At 50.1% G+C, this 19,025-nt stretch overlaps 1 protein-coding gene across 11 annotated transcripts in view; it reads left to right on the top strand.

Annotated features, from left to right (window-relative positions):
- CDK5RAP2 (CDK5 regulatory subunit associated protein 2) overlaps window positions 1–19,025 on the top strand; it is a 171,880-nt gene that overhangs the window by 70,089 nt on the left and 82,766 nt on the right. For 10 of the 11 annotated variants that reach the window (XM_045042740.1, XM_045042744.1, XM_045042739.1 and 7 more), the window contains 3 exons: window positions 5,833–6,003; window positions 9,803–9,940; window positions 17,691–17,788. In XM_045042740.1, the coding sequence (XP_044898675.1) occupies window positions 5,833–6,003; window positions 9,803–9,940; window positions 17,691–17,788 (407 nt within the window). The remainder of the gene's footprint in view (window positions 1–5,832; window positions 6,004–9,802; window positions 9,941–17,690; window positions 17,789–19,025) is intronic. The other variant, XM_045042741.1, reaches the window with a different exon arrangement.

Here is a 19,025-nt window from a genome sequence, read left to right as displayed (position 1 = left end):
TTAGGTGAAGAGTGAGGCCACTCGGTTGATGTCACTGCACGCAGATCCTCCTGTGGCAGCTCTCTTCTGGAAAGCAAGGTGGTGGTCTGGGACGGGAGAGGGGTTTTCAGACTCTCTTCCCTGTCCCTTGGTCCAGAAGCAAGTAAGACAGGTACACCTGAGGGGGTTTGCAGGTTCCTCAGGGTGGTGGCTTCTTGCACTAAAATCAAGTACAGATTTCCATGTTTGTCCCCAAGCCAACCGGGTCCGTTGTTGGAGGAAGGCCCAGGAGTGTGCAGTTAGAGGATGCGAGGGCCAGCCTTGGGTTTTGCTAATCCCCGGGCTTCCTGGGCTCCCTTTGAAAAACCACTGGTGTGGGGGCACCTGGATGGCTCGGTCGGTTGACTGTCTGACTCTTGATTTTGGCTCAGGTCATGATCCCAGGGATGAGGGATCAAGGTCCTCATTGGGCTCTGCGCTCAGTGTGGAGCCTGCTTGGGATTCTCTTTCTCTCTCTCTTTCTCTTTCCCTCTCCCTCCCTCCTTCCACCCCTCCCCTACTTGTGTGCGCATGTGTGCATGCATGTGTGTGCGTGTGCTCTCTCTCCCTCTGTCTAAAAAAGAAAAAAAAAAGACAAAAACCACTGGGTTAGTGGTTTAGAACGTGAATAGACCTGCTTTAAATCCTGATTCCGCCACCTTTTCCTTTGGGTAAGTTGCTGGTGTATTTGAACCTCTGTTTCCTGATTGGTAAAATGGGTGGGGTCAGAGTATCTGCCCACAGGGGTGTTGTGAGAGCTGCGTGAGGGGATGGTTGTAAAGGGCCCATCACTGTCCTAAACGCTGTAGACGTTTGCAGAGAAAGGTGGTGGGTGGTGTTTTGGGAGGATGATCGCTGAGGGCCAGAGCAGTCCGGGAGGGCATCGTGGAAGAGATGGCACTGGGAATGGACCTTGCAGGGTGAGCATGCTGTCTCCAGGCAGAACTGGAGGGAGCTGTAGTGTCTATTTCCAGATGGAGAGGGACAGGTGGTCAGGCGAGGTAAGGCTACAAGGTAGGCTGGAGCCCGTGGCGGGAAGTAGGGGGCCTGGGACGAAGGTTTGTTAAGCAAGGTGGCTTCATTCACAGTTAGCACGAGGTCACTGTGGGGTCCTGAGTAGAGATGTAATGATCGGGGTGTGTGTGTGTGATTTGGTGGGTGAACGCAGAGATAGACCCGTTAGGAAGCTGTTGCACTTGAGCAGCTGAGAGCTGATTTCTGAAGAAGGCAGAGGCAGGGGGGTGGAGGGAGACGAGGACTGAGCAGGGAGGACATTTTTCTCCCCAGTACTTCTGGTTCTACCTGTCCCCTTAATACTTCCTCAAGGGAGGACGGGGGACTGTCTGGGTACTCAGAGTCCCGGTTCACCGGGCCAGCCTTGCTGATGCGTGGGTTACTCTCCCTTAAGGCAAGAACCCAGGTTCCGGATTCCCTAGCTTTCTTGCTGCAGACCTAACCAGGCCTGGCACTTGTTGGGCAGATGGCTCCCCTGAGCTGCATGTACCCTCCTCCTTCAAAAAGCAAAACCCAGAACAGCCGTGTTTTATCAGAAAGCCCTGCTTCGGGTAGGCCATTTTCACAGACTTGTACTTTGATTCCCAGTCTGTGGTTGGTTCAGCTCCTGTGAGAACTCCAGGGGGTTGGGGGTAGGGGTAGTTGGCAGGGCGGGATTTGGGCACTCGTGTCCACGTAAAATTACCACATACTCACCCTTCCTCTCTCGTGTGCTCTGCGCGGAGGCTGGGCTCTCCCTTCAGGCCTGAGTCACCTGTCAAGGTGTGTGTGAGAGCCAGGGGGAGGAGCGGGATCTGGGGCCCGGTGGGTGGTGATGCTGTGGCCACAGGAGGAAACCTGGGAGTAGAGGTCCGCCTGGAGGATATGCGTGCAGAGGGCGGGAGATGACGTAGTGTCGTTTCCTGTGCACCTGCTGTGCCGGGTGCCCATCGCACATTCTCTCATTTAACCCTCCGGGGACCCTAGGAGCCTGTACCGTTATCCCCATTTACTGGAAAGGAAACACTCAAAGATTTTTGTTATCTATCTGTGGTCACACGGCTAGTTAGCGGTAGAGCCCGGATTCGAGTCTACTTCTGCCTATCTTCACAGCCTGGGGATATTGAAAGAGGTTTGGGGAAACCACCCAAGATTATCAATTTTCGGTTCTGATTGTTTTGCTCAGGCGAGACATGCCGTCTCCATGCCTCCCCTAAACATTTATTGTAACTCCACTGGTGCCGAGCACAGGAGCCTGTCGGCGCCTCTGTGTTGCCATGGCAGCTGCTCCTCCTCAAGGCCACCTCAGCACACACGGGCCCCCCTCCCTGCAGTGGGCCTTTTACTTCAAGCCTTCTCTGACTGCTCTTCGCGTGAGGTCCAGGGTCCTTGGTCCTGCCCCATTCATTAGCAGGAGGGCGTAGCTTTCAGGCTGGATGTTTTGTCAATCCCGAGTCCTTGAGAAACTGTGACATTAGCTTGGGGCGTTGGAATTATTGACCAGTGGCAGCCGGTGTCCCAGAGTGGCTTTCTATTTCTTTGGTCTTAACAGAGGTGCGGTTGGGTGAGAGAGAGCGCAGAATTTGGGGTCTGACCGACCTGGGTTTGAATTTCAGCACTAGAACTTACTCGTTGTAAAGCTCTGTAAACAACTTTCAGCCTCCGTGAGGCTTGGTTTCCTTTCTATAAACACAGGACTCAATACTTACCATGTATGCAGTCATCAGGGCTCAGGATGTTTTATGTCCAAGGGCCTTGGCACATGCTTGGCTAAAGGCGGGTGCGGGGTAAATAGTAGTTTCTATTACAAATGGTTATAATAAGAGAAATGCTTTATCCTGTTTGGTGTCCTGACTTTCCCTGAGATTCTTGATTTACGCTGAGGGCCTTCTACCACCAAAAACACACACGCACGCACACACACACACACACACACACACACACACACACATTTGCATAGGCTCCCGGGGACCCATTCAGTGGACCTCAGATTAAGCACCTCTAATCTTGAGGAATGACCCAGTTACATGTCCTTTGTGGGATTTTGGAACAGGTCATTTTCATGTGGTCAACTCTGTTAGTTTGGGGAACATGTGGAAGAAATGTGGCATATTGGTCACCTTTCTCACTTAAAACATGCAAGTTCTTAATCTAGGTACCCGCATTAAAATTGTATAAGCAAATGAAATGGGAGAGCGGAGTAAATTGCTGTACATGCACATAGAGACTAGAACTTGAACCAGACATTAAAATAATGCGTCTGATGGGTGTTTACGCGACGGAGAGAACGGAATCAAGGAAATGATGTAAGTGGACCAGTAATTACTATGCATGTAAACGGTGTACACTTTTGACTTAGCATATGATGCAGAAGTATTTTAAGATTAAAAAGGAGGCATGATCTTTTCAGGATGACCTTTCCAAGATGGCGGGCAAACTTATTGTGAATTTAAAGATGTACCTTTTGGCTTAACACAAGATTTTATGGTCCCTATGATCCAGTTTTTAGGAGGAGGTTTCTTTTTTTCTTTCTTTTTTTTTTTTTAACGTTTATTGATTTTTGAGACAGAGAGAGACAGAGCATGAACAGGGGAGGGTCAGAGAGAGAGAGGGAGACACAGAATCTGAAACAGGCTCCAGGCTCTGAGCCGTCAGCACAGAGCCTGATGTGGGGCTCGAACCCACGGACCGCGAGATCATGACCTGAGCCGAAGTCGGATGCTTAACCGACTGAGCCACCCAGGTGCCCCTAGGAGGAGGTTTCTACGAGCAAGTGTCAGATGACTGTAGGTGGATGGGGATCATTTCAAAAGAAATCCAGACCCTGGTCATAGTGTGGAAGTGAGCTTGAGAGGCTGGTAATCAGAGGTGGCATCAGGCGGGTGCTGTCCCTTAGTGACCATGATTGTGGGTAAATAACTTTACCTGAGCCTGTTTCCCCATTCATAAAATGGGGAGCAATCCCATCTACCTGATCCGTCCGTCCGTCGATCCATCCATCCGTCCGTCGATCCATCCATCCGTCCGTCCTCCCAGCAGATATTTATTGAGTGCTATTCTGGTTGTTTACTGCATTTGCCATTCCTAGGTGTTGCTGCTGATGTTGCTCTAGGGGCTGTGTTCTGAGCACCCTGGTTCTTTTTGGTGGGAAATGGTATTTGAAGACTACAGTCTGAATGCCGGGGAGGATGCTGATTTTAGGCTTTCGCAGTGAAAGGAAGGAAATCGCAGAAAGTGGAAGTTCATCTTGATAGTTGGAATTCATATTTACAAAGACATGTTTGTACTTATTTTTGTATTTGTATTGGTTTTCACTTAGGCTTGTAGTCTTGGTTCTCATCACATTAATAATTACTTATTTAATAAGTGTATATATACATGCACAGTTTCAGAATAACAATACAAATATTGCTTCCAGCACAATTACTCAAACAGTGTAAGATTTTCTGCAGTGGTTCCTTGTGTCCTTGGAGAAGTACCCCACTTAGGGGCGTATAAATTACTCTGCTTTTAAGTTGCTGAAATAACTCCTCCCTGTTTGGCTAACCAATCAACTTGATATACAGTTCGATTTATTTGTTTGTTTGTTTGCTGTGCTTCTGGTTTTAGGAGATTTTTATGTTGTTTTTCTAATAGTTACCTAAACATTTAAACGGCTTCGAGTGTCACATCTGTAAAATGAGTTCTTCTCCCTCCTTCTACCATGTTCTCTTTTATTTCCCTAAAGGCAACCATCTAATTTATTTTATAGTTAAATACATGACAGTATGCTATACATTCTTTTATTTTTTTTCCTCCTGGGGTCCTCCTGAGCCCCACCTGAGCAGTACATTCTGAAGATTACTGTAGGGCAGCATATTGATAGAGTCCTCATTCTTTTTTCTTTATCGGTTCTGAGTGCTCCATTGTGAGAATGTCCCATAGTTTATTCCTTTACTGGTGGATATTTGGGTGTTTCCAGCTTTTCGCTATTATGAATAGTACTTCAGTATTACAAATAGTGTATATCCTGAGGTAGTTATAATCACGCTGTTTACTGTTGGTTTTGTGGTTTTCTCCCTGACATTATAACACGAGCATTTTCCATGTTACTTGTGAATGTCATTATTGAAGATAATTTTTTTTTTCCTGATCAGGAAAGTAATACAGACTTATTTAGAGATTTTAGAAACTCAGAAAAATAAGAATCAGTTGAAAGTCACCCACATTCCCACTGTTTAGGTATACTATTTTGACGTGTTTCCTCATGGGCTTAACAATATTTTGTGTAAGCATTTAGGAAACAATCAGCATCATATTATATAGTATCCTGGTTTGGTGTTCCTCAGAATTGTGTGCTTTTTTTTTTTTTATACCATACTGTTTATAATTAATTCCCTATTGTTGGATATTTAATTTCTTTCTGGTTTTCAGTATTATAAATAATGTTGTGATGAATGTGCATAAAGCTTTTTCCAAATTTCAGCTTATTCCTTTTTTTTTTTTTTTAAGTTTATTACTTTTGAGAGAGAGAGCGCGAGTCAGGGAGAGGCGCAGAGAGAGAGGGAGAGTGAGAGAATCCCAAGCAGGCCTGGTACGGGGCTTGAACCCACGAACTGTGCGATCATGACCTGAGCCGAAGTGGGACGCTTAACCGACTGAGCCCCCCCAGGCGCCCCCTCAGCTTATTTTTGAAGCTGGTTTTCACGAGACCTTCTGTGAGAAGGAAGCGCATGTTTGTTAAAACACATCTGTTCGCTTGCTCTTCTATAGCGGAAACGGGAGGGAGTGTCCCCTTGAAATCTGTGAAATAAATTCTGTTTTTTCTTTTCCTTTGGGTAGGACCTTAGGAATGAAGTTGAGAAATTACGCGATGAAGTGAATGAGAGAGAGAAGGCCGTGGAGAATCGTTACAAGAGTCTTTTGAGTGAAAGCAATAAAAAATTGCACAGTCAAGAGCAGATGATCAGAAGTCTAACAGGAAGTATGAATCCAGAGGACTTGTTGCTTCGGGTACCAAAGCTTCTTTTTCTTTTGTGTTTAAATCTGTTGACTTGCCATAGGTCGTTTTGTTGAAAAACTCTTTTGCAGAAATGCGTATATAAAAATAAGGCTGGCAAAAATGATTATAGCCTTCGCTGCTGTGTGTCAGAGCACATCAGAGCTTTCTTTATGTCCTTTGGACGCCAGCCACCAGCAAGAAGGGAAGGGACTGATTCTGGGTCGTACCACTGGTCAGCGGCAGAGCGCGATTGAGGCCCTGGGCTGTTTCGCTCCAGAGGCCGGCCCGCTTCACCGGGGTCCTTCCGCTGTGAGTGCCTGCTGCTCCTGACGCGCACCGTGGCCTCTGACTCTGTGCTTTTCCTCTAACTGTCCCTTTTTGTCGCGGAGTACCCCTCTTGCTTGATCGTATAGTGAAGTTTTGATTTAGTGCAGGCGTACAGGTAAGCCAAGCTGGACTCACCATGGGCATTCAACTCTGCCTCCTACTGGAGCCTTGTTAAGATGACAGTGAAGGGATGAAAGGTACAAGCCCACAGGACTGAGAGCCTTTGGGTGATTTTATTACTTTCACTCAAAAGTGAAGTAAGTGCCAATAAGAAGCAAGCTGGTTTACCCTCCAGAACCCAGAGAGGCGCAGCAGGCAGAGGAGGGTCCTGGTCTCTTTGTAACCAGGAGATTTGGCTGGAATGCTGGGCAGTTCGGTGACCGCGTCCTCTTCACCGTCTCTCTGCTGAACCTAAACCAGAGAAGCTCTGGCCTGGGGGTCACCAGATACGGCTGAAGGCAGGAGTGGGTCTCTTGGATGCAAATGAGGAGGGAGTGGAAGCCTACATGCAAATGAGGAGGGAGTGGAAGGCAGGAGTGGGTCTCTTGTATGCAAACGAGGAGGGAGTGGAAGAGTCCTTGAGGGGAGAAAAGACAGTCGGGCGTCTTCCGGCAGGACAAGCAAGTGCCCACTTGGTCCTCTCACAACGAGCCTGCACTGCCCTGCCCTTTCCACACTCAGAGCCTCTGAGCACTTTTACCTTTCAAGGTAGCTGGACGGCCTGAGTTCCCCAAACAGGAGAAAAGTGTCTAAGAGGAAAGACAGACAGACAGACAGCACAAAGCTATGTGGAGGCAGTAGAAACCGGAGGATGCGAGGCAGACCAGACAGCTCTCCAGAGGCTCTATACTATAACATCTTTAGATAGGAGCCAAGATCAGGATCTGAAAAATAAAAGATACTTGGAAAAGAAGAATGAGCTGTTGGAAATTGCAAGTGTGATTACAGATATAAAAAGTTTCACAGGAGAGTTAGAAACACTGGAAGATAAAGTTGAGTGAGTTTTCCAGAAAATAGAATCCAACAAAGAAACAAACAGGGGTGAGAAAATGAGAGGGAAGCAATAAGAGCTGTAGAAGCCTGACTCAGGAGCTCCGATCTCTGGCCAACAGGAGGTCCCGGAAGATGGGACAAGGCAGAGCAGAGGAGGGAAAACCTGAGTATTAGGAGAGCTTCCGGAGCGGAAGGACAGACACCTGTGCCTCAACAGGGTCTGCTGCGTTTCTTACACAATGAGTCGTGAGTGACCCACACTGCCAAGGCACGTCCTTGTGAAATAGTAGCACGTGGGGATAAAGAGAGGCTCTGAGAGGCTTCTAGAGCGAGATGCAAAGGACCCAGACTCGGAATAACATCAGGGGTCTCAGCAGCAACACCGGAGGCCAGAAGGCAGGAGAACAGCACTTTCAGATTGTGGGGGAAGAGTGACGTCCAGCCCAGCATTCTGTACCCCGCTGAGCCGGCAGCGAGAGGGGGGCAGACAAAGGCGTTTTCTGGCATTCGGTGCCTAAAATCCTGTGCCTCCAGGGTACCCCCTTGCAGGGAACTCCTGAACAGTGATCCTATCCATACAAATGAGAAGCTAACTGAACAGGACAGAGACGTGGGATCCAGCAAGTAGGGGATTTTCCTAGGTTGTGGTGACCAGAAGTGCCAGGGTGCAGAGAGCTTGTATTTGAGTGCTTTCGAGAGAGGGCCTCCACGTTGGGCTTTCTCCAAGAAACAGAAACGGAGCCCTTCACTTACCTGGTGTGCCTGGCTCCATCTAGAGACATTTGAAAGTTATTTTAGAGAGTTTAGAGATGAATTTACAGGGGCGCCTGGGTGGCTCCGTCGGTTAAGCGTCCGACTTCGGCTCAGGTCGTGATCTCGCGGTCCGTGAGTTCGAGCCCCGCGTCGGACTCTGTGCTGACAGCTCAGGGCCTGGAGCCTGTTTCAGATTCTGTGTCTCCCTCTCTCTCTGGCCCTCCCCCGTTCATGCTCTGTCTCTCTCTGTCTCAAAAATAAAATAAACGTTAAAAATTAAAAAAAAAAGAGATGAATTTACATTAAGTACCTAATTTAGTTTCATGAACTAAGTGGACAAATAGAGCAAAGCACTTGTTACTGATTCCAAGGAAAGCAGCACGAAACAAGCACGAAAGGAGATGTGCTCACGGGAGGGCCACGTGGGTGAGTCGTGGACAGTATTTGTGTGGTCATGATGCTGTGAATGCGGTCTGTCATTTGAATTGAAATTGTAACTATCAGGAAAAGTGCTGAGGTGGGGAGGCAGATGATGTAAGAGCCAAACCCCTGAACTTGTGCCGTAGGAGCCGAGACCCATGTTACTTTCACAAGTCAGGCCGCGGGAGAGTAGGAATGTAATATAAATAGCGGAAGAAGCCGAGGGGCTGGAAGCTGTGTTTTCCTGGGAGTGGGGCCCGGAGGTGAGGAGGAAGAGGTGGGGGCTGACGTTCTCCCTGTAAGCCGTGCTGTGCTGTTTGATTGTTACACAGCGTATATGTATAATTGGACTTTTAAAAAAGGAAAATGGAAAGCGTTACGTCAAGCGCAGCTGTATTATAGCAAGTCTAGAAATTCAATATTGGTTATTTGGTTTCTAATTTTTCCTGGGACAGTTAAAGAGGTTTTTATAAGAAAAAGTGCCTCTGTTTTTTTCATGTTTGTGCTGATCTCCTTTCTCATAAAAGCTTGACATGATGAAGTAAGTCTGATAGGTTCTTAGGAATGAGAGGGGGTTCTCGTCCTTAATTTCTGACCCAGAGTGGACAGACCCCTAGCTAAGGAGTTTCTAGGTTTTAAACACTTAGAGATAGATTCCATGCTTGAACTTGGCCACGAGATCAGAGAAACGGTCTCCAGTCCTGTTGTGTTGTTGAATGCCAGATCTTCTGAAGGGGTCGATGAGGGGGACTGTATTGTGCGTCATCACGAGGACCCTTTCATCTGTGACCACACCTCAGAACACTGTTTGCAGTTTTTCTTCCCGAAGTCCAGTTTCCTCGCGGATAGCGATGGTTCAAGTTTTGTCAAATTTGTGATGTTTCGAGAGAGACGGGATTTTGTTGGGTTGCGAGAAACACTTCCTCCATCATCGCGGTAACCCCGCAGGATAGGAAGCAGACCCGGAGGTCACGCCCTGGCCAAGGGGGACCCGGGATGGGAACCCCATCCCATGGGGCCAGGCCTGGGCTTGGTGCTCCACACCCGTTGGGCAGCCATCTCGGTGGTGGCAAGAAGGGCTTTGTAACGACTGCCACCACCTTGCCTGTGCCGTGCCCGCGGGCTGCTTTTCTCCTGGGGGTGCTGGCTGCGTTACAGTTTTGTGATTGCCTAGTATTTGGGGATGATGGAAATTTTTTCGAGGAAAATAATGTGAAGAAAAAATAAAATATCTTCCCTTCAAGAGTTCTGGACAATCTGTTACGAAGATTTTTTTTTTTTTCTTGATGAAAACTTCCTCACGATTTGTTTCCATAGAAATTCAGTGAAAAAGATTCGGAAGCAGTCCAGCAGAACCGTCATTCACAGACCGGGGAGGATCTCACGGTCAGGAGTGAAGACTCCCCGGAAAAGTGCTCTTTGTGGCGGTCACCATGCAAACGGCTCTTCTCCGAGGTAAGCTTGACCGGAGTCGGACGTCACACGTGAATTCACGTTCTCTCCCGACACGTATGTGATACCTGCTCTCATCTAGAGCCCCTCCAGGGCCTTCTTGCCAGTAATTGAGCTTCTAACAGATACGGGGAGGGTTCTTTGTCTGCCTTACAGATTAGTATCCATTAGCTGAGCACTGGCATTTGCAACACTCAGGAAACTGGTAAATCACAGCTCGTTGAAGATGAGCCTAGGGGTTGCCCGGGTGGCTCAGTCCGTTAAGCATCTGGCTCTTGATTTTAGCTCAGGTCATGATTTTCACAGTCCGTGGGTTTGAGCTCCGTTTCAGGCTCTGTGCTGACAGTGCGGAGCCTGCTTGGGTTTCTCTCTCTGTAAACCCGCTCATGTGCTCTCTCTCGAAACATGAACTGTAAAAAAAATTGAAAAAGAAAAAGAAAAAGATGAGCCTTGTATTTGCTGTCCCAGGGTTCACCTCTCAAGAACTATGTAATCTCTGTATGTAATTTCTGTGTTAAGAAAATTTTCCTGTTCAAATACACACGAAAACTGGCCCAGCAGGCCCTCCTTCCTGGTCTGGCCTCAGGTCGCTCGCCATCATCTCTAACTACAGGGGACTTCTTGCAGATTCCTGAAAGTGCCGTGTTTGCGCCTCTCTCTGTGCTTTCGCACGTGCTGTTCCATCTGCCTGCAGTGGCTTTTGTGTCCTTGTCCACTGGGTGACTCCTAAACATCCCTGAAGGAGCCCCTGTGGTGTCGCCTTCCCTGCCCCTGCTTAGCAGTGACGTCTCCTCTTCCTCCCTGGCGCTCGGCACTTTGCACGCCCATCCTTGTGTTGGTGTTATGGGATCCCCATAACACCCATCACCATAACACCCGAGTGGTGCCCCTCACCCAGGCCCTTACACACCACGGATGGCACCTCAGGGTAGGGGACTGGAATTCGTGTGTGAATCCCGATGCCTGGCCCAGTGCGTGGCCCAGTAAGCAAATGTCTGTAAATGATTTGGTTCGTGTGACATACATACAGATTGCTCTGACCCCCAGCTTGCATGTGATGCAACTTGGCAGCCAGGTGTGGGAAAGGAGAGGAGCTCACTGTAGGCCAAGGTTTTGGTTTTTTTTTTTTCCCCTTAAACCTGGCTTTAATTAAGTTCATACATTCAGAAGACAGAGAACTCTTACGCAAATTAGCTCCCTGATGAATGGCTCTGATCGTGACGTGCGGTTTTGTGAAGGGTGATTCTCACAATAATTAACAACCGGTACAGCACAGGCACACCCATCGGATCAGACTCGGGCAGTAGGGCTGGAGTACCTGCTCTGGTGCGGGTACCAACCCTGCGGTTACTGGATTCTGGAGAGGTCCCTAGGGTAGGGGCCAGGGCACCTGGGGTGGTTGGGGAGGACGAATCAGGGGTCGTTTTACGGCTGGTGTAGGAGTTGTTTGGCAGCCAGTGCTAGCTGTCGCACTGTGGATAGGCTCAGGGTCAGCCTGGGCCGGGGGGCATCACTGACTGGACAGTGGGGGCTTTTTCTTACCTCCGACCCTTGGTGGACTGGCATTCTGCCGTTTCTCTTGGATGAGAATACCAGCATAGCGTCGAGGACCCCTTGGGCTGGGCCAGAAGCCTGGAGGCCAGGATTTTTCTCTTGGCCCTGTCACCACGTAGGTGATGCTGGGCATTTAGACGGACAGATCTTCACTGACCTGAACGCATCTCATCGAACTTTGCTATGTCGAATCCTGTTTTAGTCACGTAAACTGTGTCTAAGTGTCGAACGAAACGTTTATGGGTGTGTGGAACAGGCTGAGTGTTTTCCAGTTTAATCTCACTAGTTTGATCAGCTGTCCCGCTTTTTTGGTTTCTTGGGCTGGGCTCTGTCTGTACTGCGTAGAATCACAAGTGAAGAGTCATCATTTCATTTACTGTTACATGTAGATGCTGGTGATGTTTAAATTACCACAATGCCTTAGTATTTTATTTTATTAAAAAAATTTTTTTTAACGTTTATTCATTTTTGAGAGACAGCGAGACAGAGCGCGAGCAGGGGAGGGGCAGAGAGAGGGAGACACAGAATCCACAGCAGGCTCCAGGCTCCGGGCTCCGAGCTGTCAGCACAGAGCTTGATGAGGGGCTCGAATCCATGAACCGTGAGATTATAACCTGAGCTGAAGTCAGACGCTCGAGCGACTGAGCCACCCAGGCGCCCTTAAAATGCCTTAGTGTTTTCGCAAAGGCTTTAATTCTGTTCTGCAAGACTAATTGCTAATTGTGGGTAAGGAATTATAAATGATCGTTTTGGAATTATAAATTTCTAAAGTGTCAGTTCAGGTAGTCCCGACTGGGAGCAGCCTGCAGTTTCCTTCCCCTCGCGCCCCTCCTCCCCCTCCCCCCTCTCCCCCCCCCCCCCCCCCCCCCCCCAACGAGAAAGGTATGCTTTTTAGACCGTAGTTCGTTCTTTGTAGAAAACGTGGATTTCTCCTGTTGTGCCCTCGGCCACTTTGTGTTGATTTAGGGTTTATCCTCTGCCCATTTCTACAAAGAACTTGAGGCTATGATGAGGTCTCCATGGAGTCTGGGCGGTCTCTGTTGCCTCTGATCACTGTGTGATCCTGAGAATTAATGCTGGACGATCAGGGAATTGAAGAACAGAGAGTAAACCACACTGACCGTATTTAACTTGCCTCAGCCAAAGATTTATAGCTTGGCTGTTGACATGGTTGGGACAGCGCTGCTGAATTTCCTGAGTATCCAAACAAATGTCTTTGTTGCCGAGCTGTGACATAGCTACCCAAGTAGACACCATCCATCTAGCAGGCCACTAAATTGCCCTGCTTACCAAGAAGTGAGCCGTTAAGCTTTCTCTTTACATATCTGCTACCTCTTCAGGTTGTGGTCTGTGCATGACCTGTGTCTCCTTCTAGTCATTAAGGAAACTGTGCAGAGTAGGAAATGGCCAGGATTTGTGTTGGAACGCCCGTTCTTCTTGCTAGTTCATGACCTTGGGCAAGTCCCTTCATCTCTCTGAAACCCACCCTCCCGATCTGTGAATGGGGGAATTGCATGCTTCCCTCCTGATAGAATTGGAAATAATGTAAGTGCATTACTTAAGGGTCTTCTGGTCGCAAGCTGTGAATCCAGCATTGAGTAGTGTGGTCAAAACAGTCACAGCGAAAGGGAGTATTTGTTGGGAGAGCTGAGGAGCCGTGTCTCGGGGAGGGTGAAACTGTGGCAGCCCCGTGGGCAGCAGAGGTCTTGAACCCTCGAGCTCTGTCCTTGACGTGATGCACACCCAGCGTCCCAGACTTCTGGTTTCTCAGTTGAAGTCTCTGAATCCGGAGAGAAAGTCGAACTGGTTCAGTGTGGGTCCAGGGGGCTGGCTCACTGACAGAGGGGGCTTCCAGGGTCTTGCCCCTGTGTTTTAGGGACAGTTTTCAGATGAGAGAGGGGAGGAGGGGTGAGCTGGGTGGTCATTCCAAGGGCTGTGGAGGAACGACTGCGGAGTCAGACACAGGTAGGTGTGTGGCGGTCATACTCTCCTTCGGGGTGAGAGACCTCCCGTCTGGGCTGTGTCTTGTTCCTCGTCTGGGGGGCAGGAGGGAGGGTGGGGGTGGCTGCTTGTCGCTCCCTTCTGGGCAGCCTGGCCCTCTGCCTCTACGCTGAGGAGATCCACTGGTTTGTGAGCTCTGCTGAGGGAGCCAGATGACTTCATTCTAATGGGGCATGATTCAACACAGGGGAGTAGGTGAATGATGAAATGGGACCCAAATGGCTCTGAAGAGTTCATTTATTTAACATGGGTGAGCTATTTGCTTCTAGGAAGACGTTGACTCACTCTGACTTCCATTATGCAAAATACCCACAGGAATTTCTGCTCTTAAGATCCATATCGGTCCCTGTGTTCTCCGCTTACCCATTTCGTGCAGATTCCTGAAAGTGCCGTGTTTGCGCCTCTCTCTGTGCCTTCGCACGTGCTGTTCCATCTGCCTGCAGTGGCTTTTGTGTCCTTGTTTACTGGGTGACTCCTAAACATCCCTAAAGGAGCCCCTGTGGTGTCACCTTCCCTGCCCCTGCTTAGCAGTGACGTCTCCTCTTCCTCCCTGGCGCTCAGCACTTTGCACGCCCATCCTTGTGTTGGCGTTATGGGATCCCCATCACCATAACACCCGAGTGGTGCCCCTCACCCAGGCCCTTACACACCGTGGATGGCACCAGTCTGTGGCAGCATTTGGTCTGTGCCAGGTACTGTTCCTGGCTTGGGACATGGCTGCCCACAAGGGGCCGTCGGACCTGTCGGCAGGTGGTTGGTAGGCTTGCCCCGGGGTGAAAGTGAACCAGTGCCGTGGGCGCTGGAAGAGGGCATTTTTCTCTGTCAAGCAAGGCTTCCTGGTGAGAATGTGGCCTAAGCAGACCCCGTAAGGTGCTTGGGAGTGTGTCAGTGGAGAGGGGTGAATGATGGTCTCTGCGGGGCGGGGGCGGGGGTCGTTCCTCTGGAGCTTGGACGGAGGGGTTCCACCGTTCCACTGAGGAGGAAGAGCGGGGGGAAGGGAAGTGCAGGTGTGGGCAGCTGGCAGGTGGGGGTGGGGGGTTCGAAGAGCTGCCGGCGGCGAGAAGGCCGGAGGGGAGCTGAGCCAGGCATCCGGCCCTCGCCTTGCAGCGGGTGGTCCTCTGGGGCCCCGCCCACCACCCTCCGGTTAAGACACGGGGCCTGGGCGCACACACTCCACTTCTTGGCTGGCTTTGCAGTTACATACGTAAGCACAGACTCTGACCGCCGCTTGTCAGCTGGACGGCCTCAAACAAATGTTCCCTCTCAGACAGTCAGTTTCGTCATCTGAAAAATGGGAGGATTAACACGCTTCCCTGGTTTCCGTCAGACACGATCTGTGTCCCAAGTGCCTAGCATAGCGCCAAAACGTGGGAACAGAAGTTATGGCTGACGTTATCGAGTGTTTATCTTGTACCGGTCATCACCCTGAGAACTTTGTAGAGATGAGCTCATTCGGTCTCCTTCACTGCCCTGTGAGCGACGTAGAATCATTACCTTCCTTTAGAGGTGTGCATATTGAAGCACAGAGAGGTTGAGGAACTTGCTGAAGGTCACACAGTTAGTAAGGTCACACCCTCCTAACTATCCCTGCCCTTCATGGTAGGCGCTCAAGAAGCAGTAGGTTTGTTTTAACGTTTGTTTATTTTGAAGAGACAGCGCGAGCGAGGGAGGTACAGAGAGAGAGGGAGCAGAGGATCCGAGGCGGGCCCTGTGCTGACAGCAGAGAGCCCGGCGTGGGGCTCGAACTCACAAACTGTGAGAGCGCGACCTGAGCCAGAGTCGGACGTTCAACCGACCGAGCCGTTCAGGCAAGAGGCAGTAGTTTTTTAAATTTTCTTCATCATTGTTGGCTGCCTTTCATGTGGTTGACAGTGACAGTGATTCCCTGCCAAGCGCCCCGGTGCCTCGCATCCATTCTGGGGCATGGATGGCTGGACTGAAGAGCTCAGACCTCAGGGCCTGGCTGCCTGGGTCCGTGCCCTGCCTTTCCACCTGACCTTGGCTGCCGTCAGCCCTCTGTGCCGCAGCTCCCTCATCGCAGAAATGAGGAGGGTGGTGATGCCTCAGCTCCCTGGGTCGTCGGGAGGCCTGAGAAAATGCCCAGGGAGCACTGAGCACAGTGGCTGACACCGTCTTGTTATCCTGTTCAATTCTTCCCCGGGCTCTTCTCGGGGACCCTCTGTTGACGCACATGGTGTGTACAGGTGGGAGCCGAGAGGATCCCACGTGACACTGTTGCTGTGCACAAAAGGCATATGGGAGCTCCCTGTGCCAGGGACATGTGGCATGATTTACAAAAGGGCCCGACATTTCTAGCAGTCTGGGTACCTAACTTCTCATGACCGAGCTGGTGGTTTAGCATTTGGAACCCTTAATTAGCAGGTGGTGCCTTTGCCTTGTCTTGTTCAGGGCGAGGGGCCTGGTGGTGTTCTCGCGGGTCAGGGGCCCCTAACCTTTCCTTGCCCTCTGCATCCCTGCGGCCGGCAGTCTGCGGAAGCCAGGGATCTCTTCCCTGGAAAGGTCTTCCAATGCATAAAATATATGCACAGGATTATAAAGGAAGCCAATTACTTTGAAATTCAGTCATCAGACTATTGAAAAAAATCTGCTTTGGAAATGGTGCTTCTTTATTAACGCATTAAATGACGGGGTCTCATGATGAGTATAGTGACTGCTGTAGTTCTGAAGCGGTGGTAAAATGAATATTTTAAGATAACTTGAGATGCCTGTAACACATACAGGGTCCCTGCGTTTCTTTGGGATGACACTGTCACAGGAAAACACCAACACCGCTGTGGTGCGGTAACCGTGCTCCTTCGGGTCCAGTCAGGTTTCCACCCGTGTCCCAGGCGGTATCTTAACTTTAGGAGAAGGCATAGGTCAGTGGGAAGTACCAGGGCTGCTTGCTGTTCTAGTCTCCCCACGACCTGAGCGCCTCCCTCGAGCATTTAGGGAGCATCTCGTCCACGCAGGACGCTGCCCCAGTCTGCGCATGTTAACTTTATTTAGCGTTCTTCCCTTGTCTTGGAATAATTTCAGATTTATAGGCAGGTTTCGAGAATAAAGGATTTTACCTTTCCTGAGGCCTCTGAGAGCAAGTGGCCCACGGGAAGCCCTGTCCCCTCTGAGTCCCCTAGCGTGTATTTCCCGTAAGCGGGGACACTGACCTGTGTGCCGTGGTGCAGCCGTCAAGGGCAGGGACTAGGCCGCCTCCCCCCCGCCTTCTAATCCTCAGACTCGCGGGTGCTTCACTGCTCGTCCCGTAAAGCCCTCTGTGGCCAGAGGATCTGATTCGGGATCGCACGTTGCTTTGTCGTGATTCTTTAGTCTTCAGTCTGGGGCAGTTTCTCGGTCTTCCCCTTGACTTTCATGCCCTTCATAATTTTGAAGTGTCCAGGCCAGTCATATGTAGAATGTCCTTCGGGTTGGGTTTGTCTGACGTTGCTGGGTTGATCGGGTTCAGGCAGGTGTATTTGGTGGGAATATCCTCTCATCATAGCCTGTTGGTCCCCAATTTAGATTTGTCTCATTACCGGCCACGCTGACTTTGACGGCTTTATGCAGGTGGCGCCTGCTAGGTGTCTTGACCATGTGGGTACTCTTTTTCCTTTGTAATTGGTAAGCATTTTGAGGTGTTTTGAGCCTGTGTAAATACACTGATATTCTTCAAACTTTCACCCATTTGCGTTAGCTGGCTACCTCAGGTCACATAAGTAGGTTCCAGAGATCCCCCTTAGATCCCTTTGTCATCACTCTGTTCCGGATGCCTTTAGAAGCGGCTCACTTGGCCTTTTCTGTTTTAATGTAAGTCCCTTGTCCCTTTTGGTTGATGAACTTCTATTCCCCGGAGCAAGAGCAACGTGGAGAGGCGTTCTCTGTGGTGTTGCGAAAATGATGACCAGCCGCTTGGAGGGGAGGCAGTTTCACAACTGGTGGATCGGGTGACAGCGATGATCCTTTTATAGCAGCCATTCGGTGTTGGAAGCACAGCACTGGGCTTTGTTCCGAGGGACGTGGCGGGCAGTCATTCCCCACTCCTCCTGCAGGTGGTGCTCTGCGACCGTGGCCTGCCCGGCAGCCTGGCACCCGGGATCACCTCCGTTTGGATTTAGAAACTACCCACATATGTTTGCATAACGTCAGGATGGACTCTTTTACAGTTCTCCCCTTAATGTCAGATGCCCGTTGTCATTTCCAGGAAAAGCAACAATTAGACTATGAAGAGCTGATTCAAGTCTTAAAGAAGGAGCAGGACATCTATACTCACCTGGTAAAATCTCTGCAGAACCCAGACAGGTAAGGTTACTGTTTGCACCTCACACTCCTACGTAGACACACGCATTCCGAATAAATACGGTTGGCGTCTGAGGCAGCAAAGCCATCCTGGTTTGGTCAGGAAGCTTAGATGATGCTTGATGATGGTTGTTGCCTGACTTAAATCGGGTAAACCTATTTTATATCGAGAAGCGTCTGACTTTGGGGTTGATTTCTTTCATTCTAATGAACTTAGGATAAAAATAACATAACAATAATTTCTCAGTAATCTATAGTGCCTTCTTAATAGATACAGAAATACTTCCATGTGTGTTACCTCGTAACGATTGTTAACCTATTTCCCATAAGGCCACGAAGACTGAGGGAGGTTGAGTGTCTTTTCCAAAGTTACACAGGTGGTGAGTGACCGAACCCAGGGGCTCATGCAAGGTTCCGGAGCGACTTGTGTCTTTATAGAACTGCTGAAATGATTTGGTGCCCGTGAGGTGTGGTGACGAGAGCCCCCCGCGGGCGAGTGCTCTTGTTCTGTCCCGGCTCTGTGTCCGCGGGCAGGTGGCCCACTCTGTCCGGGGCCTCTGTTCGCCAGTGCAGGAATGGCCTCGGTAATTTTTCACCTCACAAAGAACTCTCTCTACACAGTAGGGGTAGTTACGGGTGAGAGGATACGGTTCATTTCAAAACTATACAGAAGTGAGGGAGGTGGGTTGGGGACACCGAGGGAGTGAGAGCGGCCATGGCTGCCCGGTGGTCAGGGCTGGGCTGTGAGTAGATGGGCAGGGGCTCATTGTATTAGCTTTCTTCGTTTGTGTCTGTTTAAAAGTCTCCATAATAAAAAGTTAAGGTATTTGTCCCCTTACTGCTCCTTCTAAGACTTTCACTCTGGCTGGAATGGTCTTCCATTCCTTCCTTCACCAGGGCCTGGGCCGTGTGCCCTCCTGCTTCTGCCTTCGCACCGCTTCCACAGCCTGCCTTTGTCTCCCAGAGGTCCTTGAGGATTCATCTGGAGGGCTACCCTCGTGAGGAGGCTGTCCCCAGGATGGTTGTCGTCGTGAGTTTTCTGCCCTCGCAGCTGCCTTTGCCACCCTCTGGGCACGTGTCTGTAACTGGCCTGCCTCCTCGTGGGGACCCTGCGCCCCCCTCCGGGTGGGATCCTGTGTCGCTCAGCTCCATTTCCCCCGTACCTGTCACCGCGGCTGGGGCGGAGTAGCCACGCAGGAAGCGTGAGTGGACGGGCCCCCCACCCGCCGCCTGGTCTTCT

Source organism: Felis catus, chromosome D4 (genome assembly GCF_018350175.1).
Source record: "Felis catus isolate Fca126 chromosome D4, F.catus_Fca126_mat1.0, whole genome shotgun sequence".
NCBI lineage: Eukaryota > Metazoa > Chordata > Mammalia > Carnivora > Felidae > Felis > Felis catus.
The sequence above is the reverse complement of the archived record's forward strand: the minus strand, read 5'-3'. Positions and strand labels throughout refer to the sequence as shown.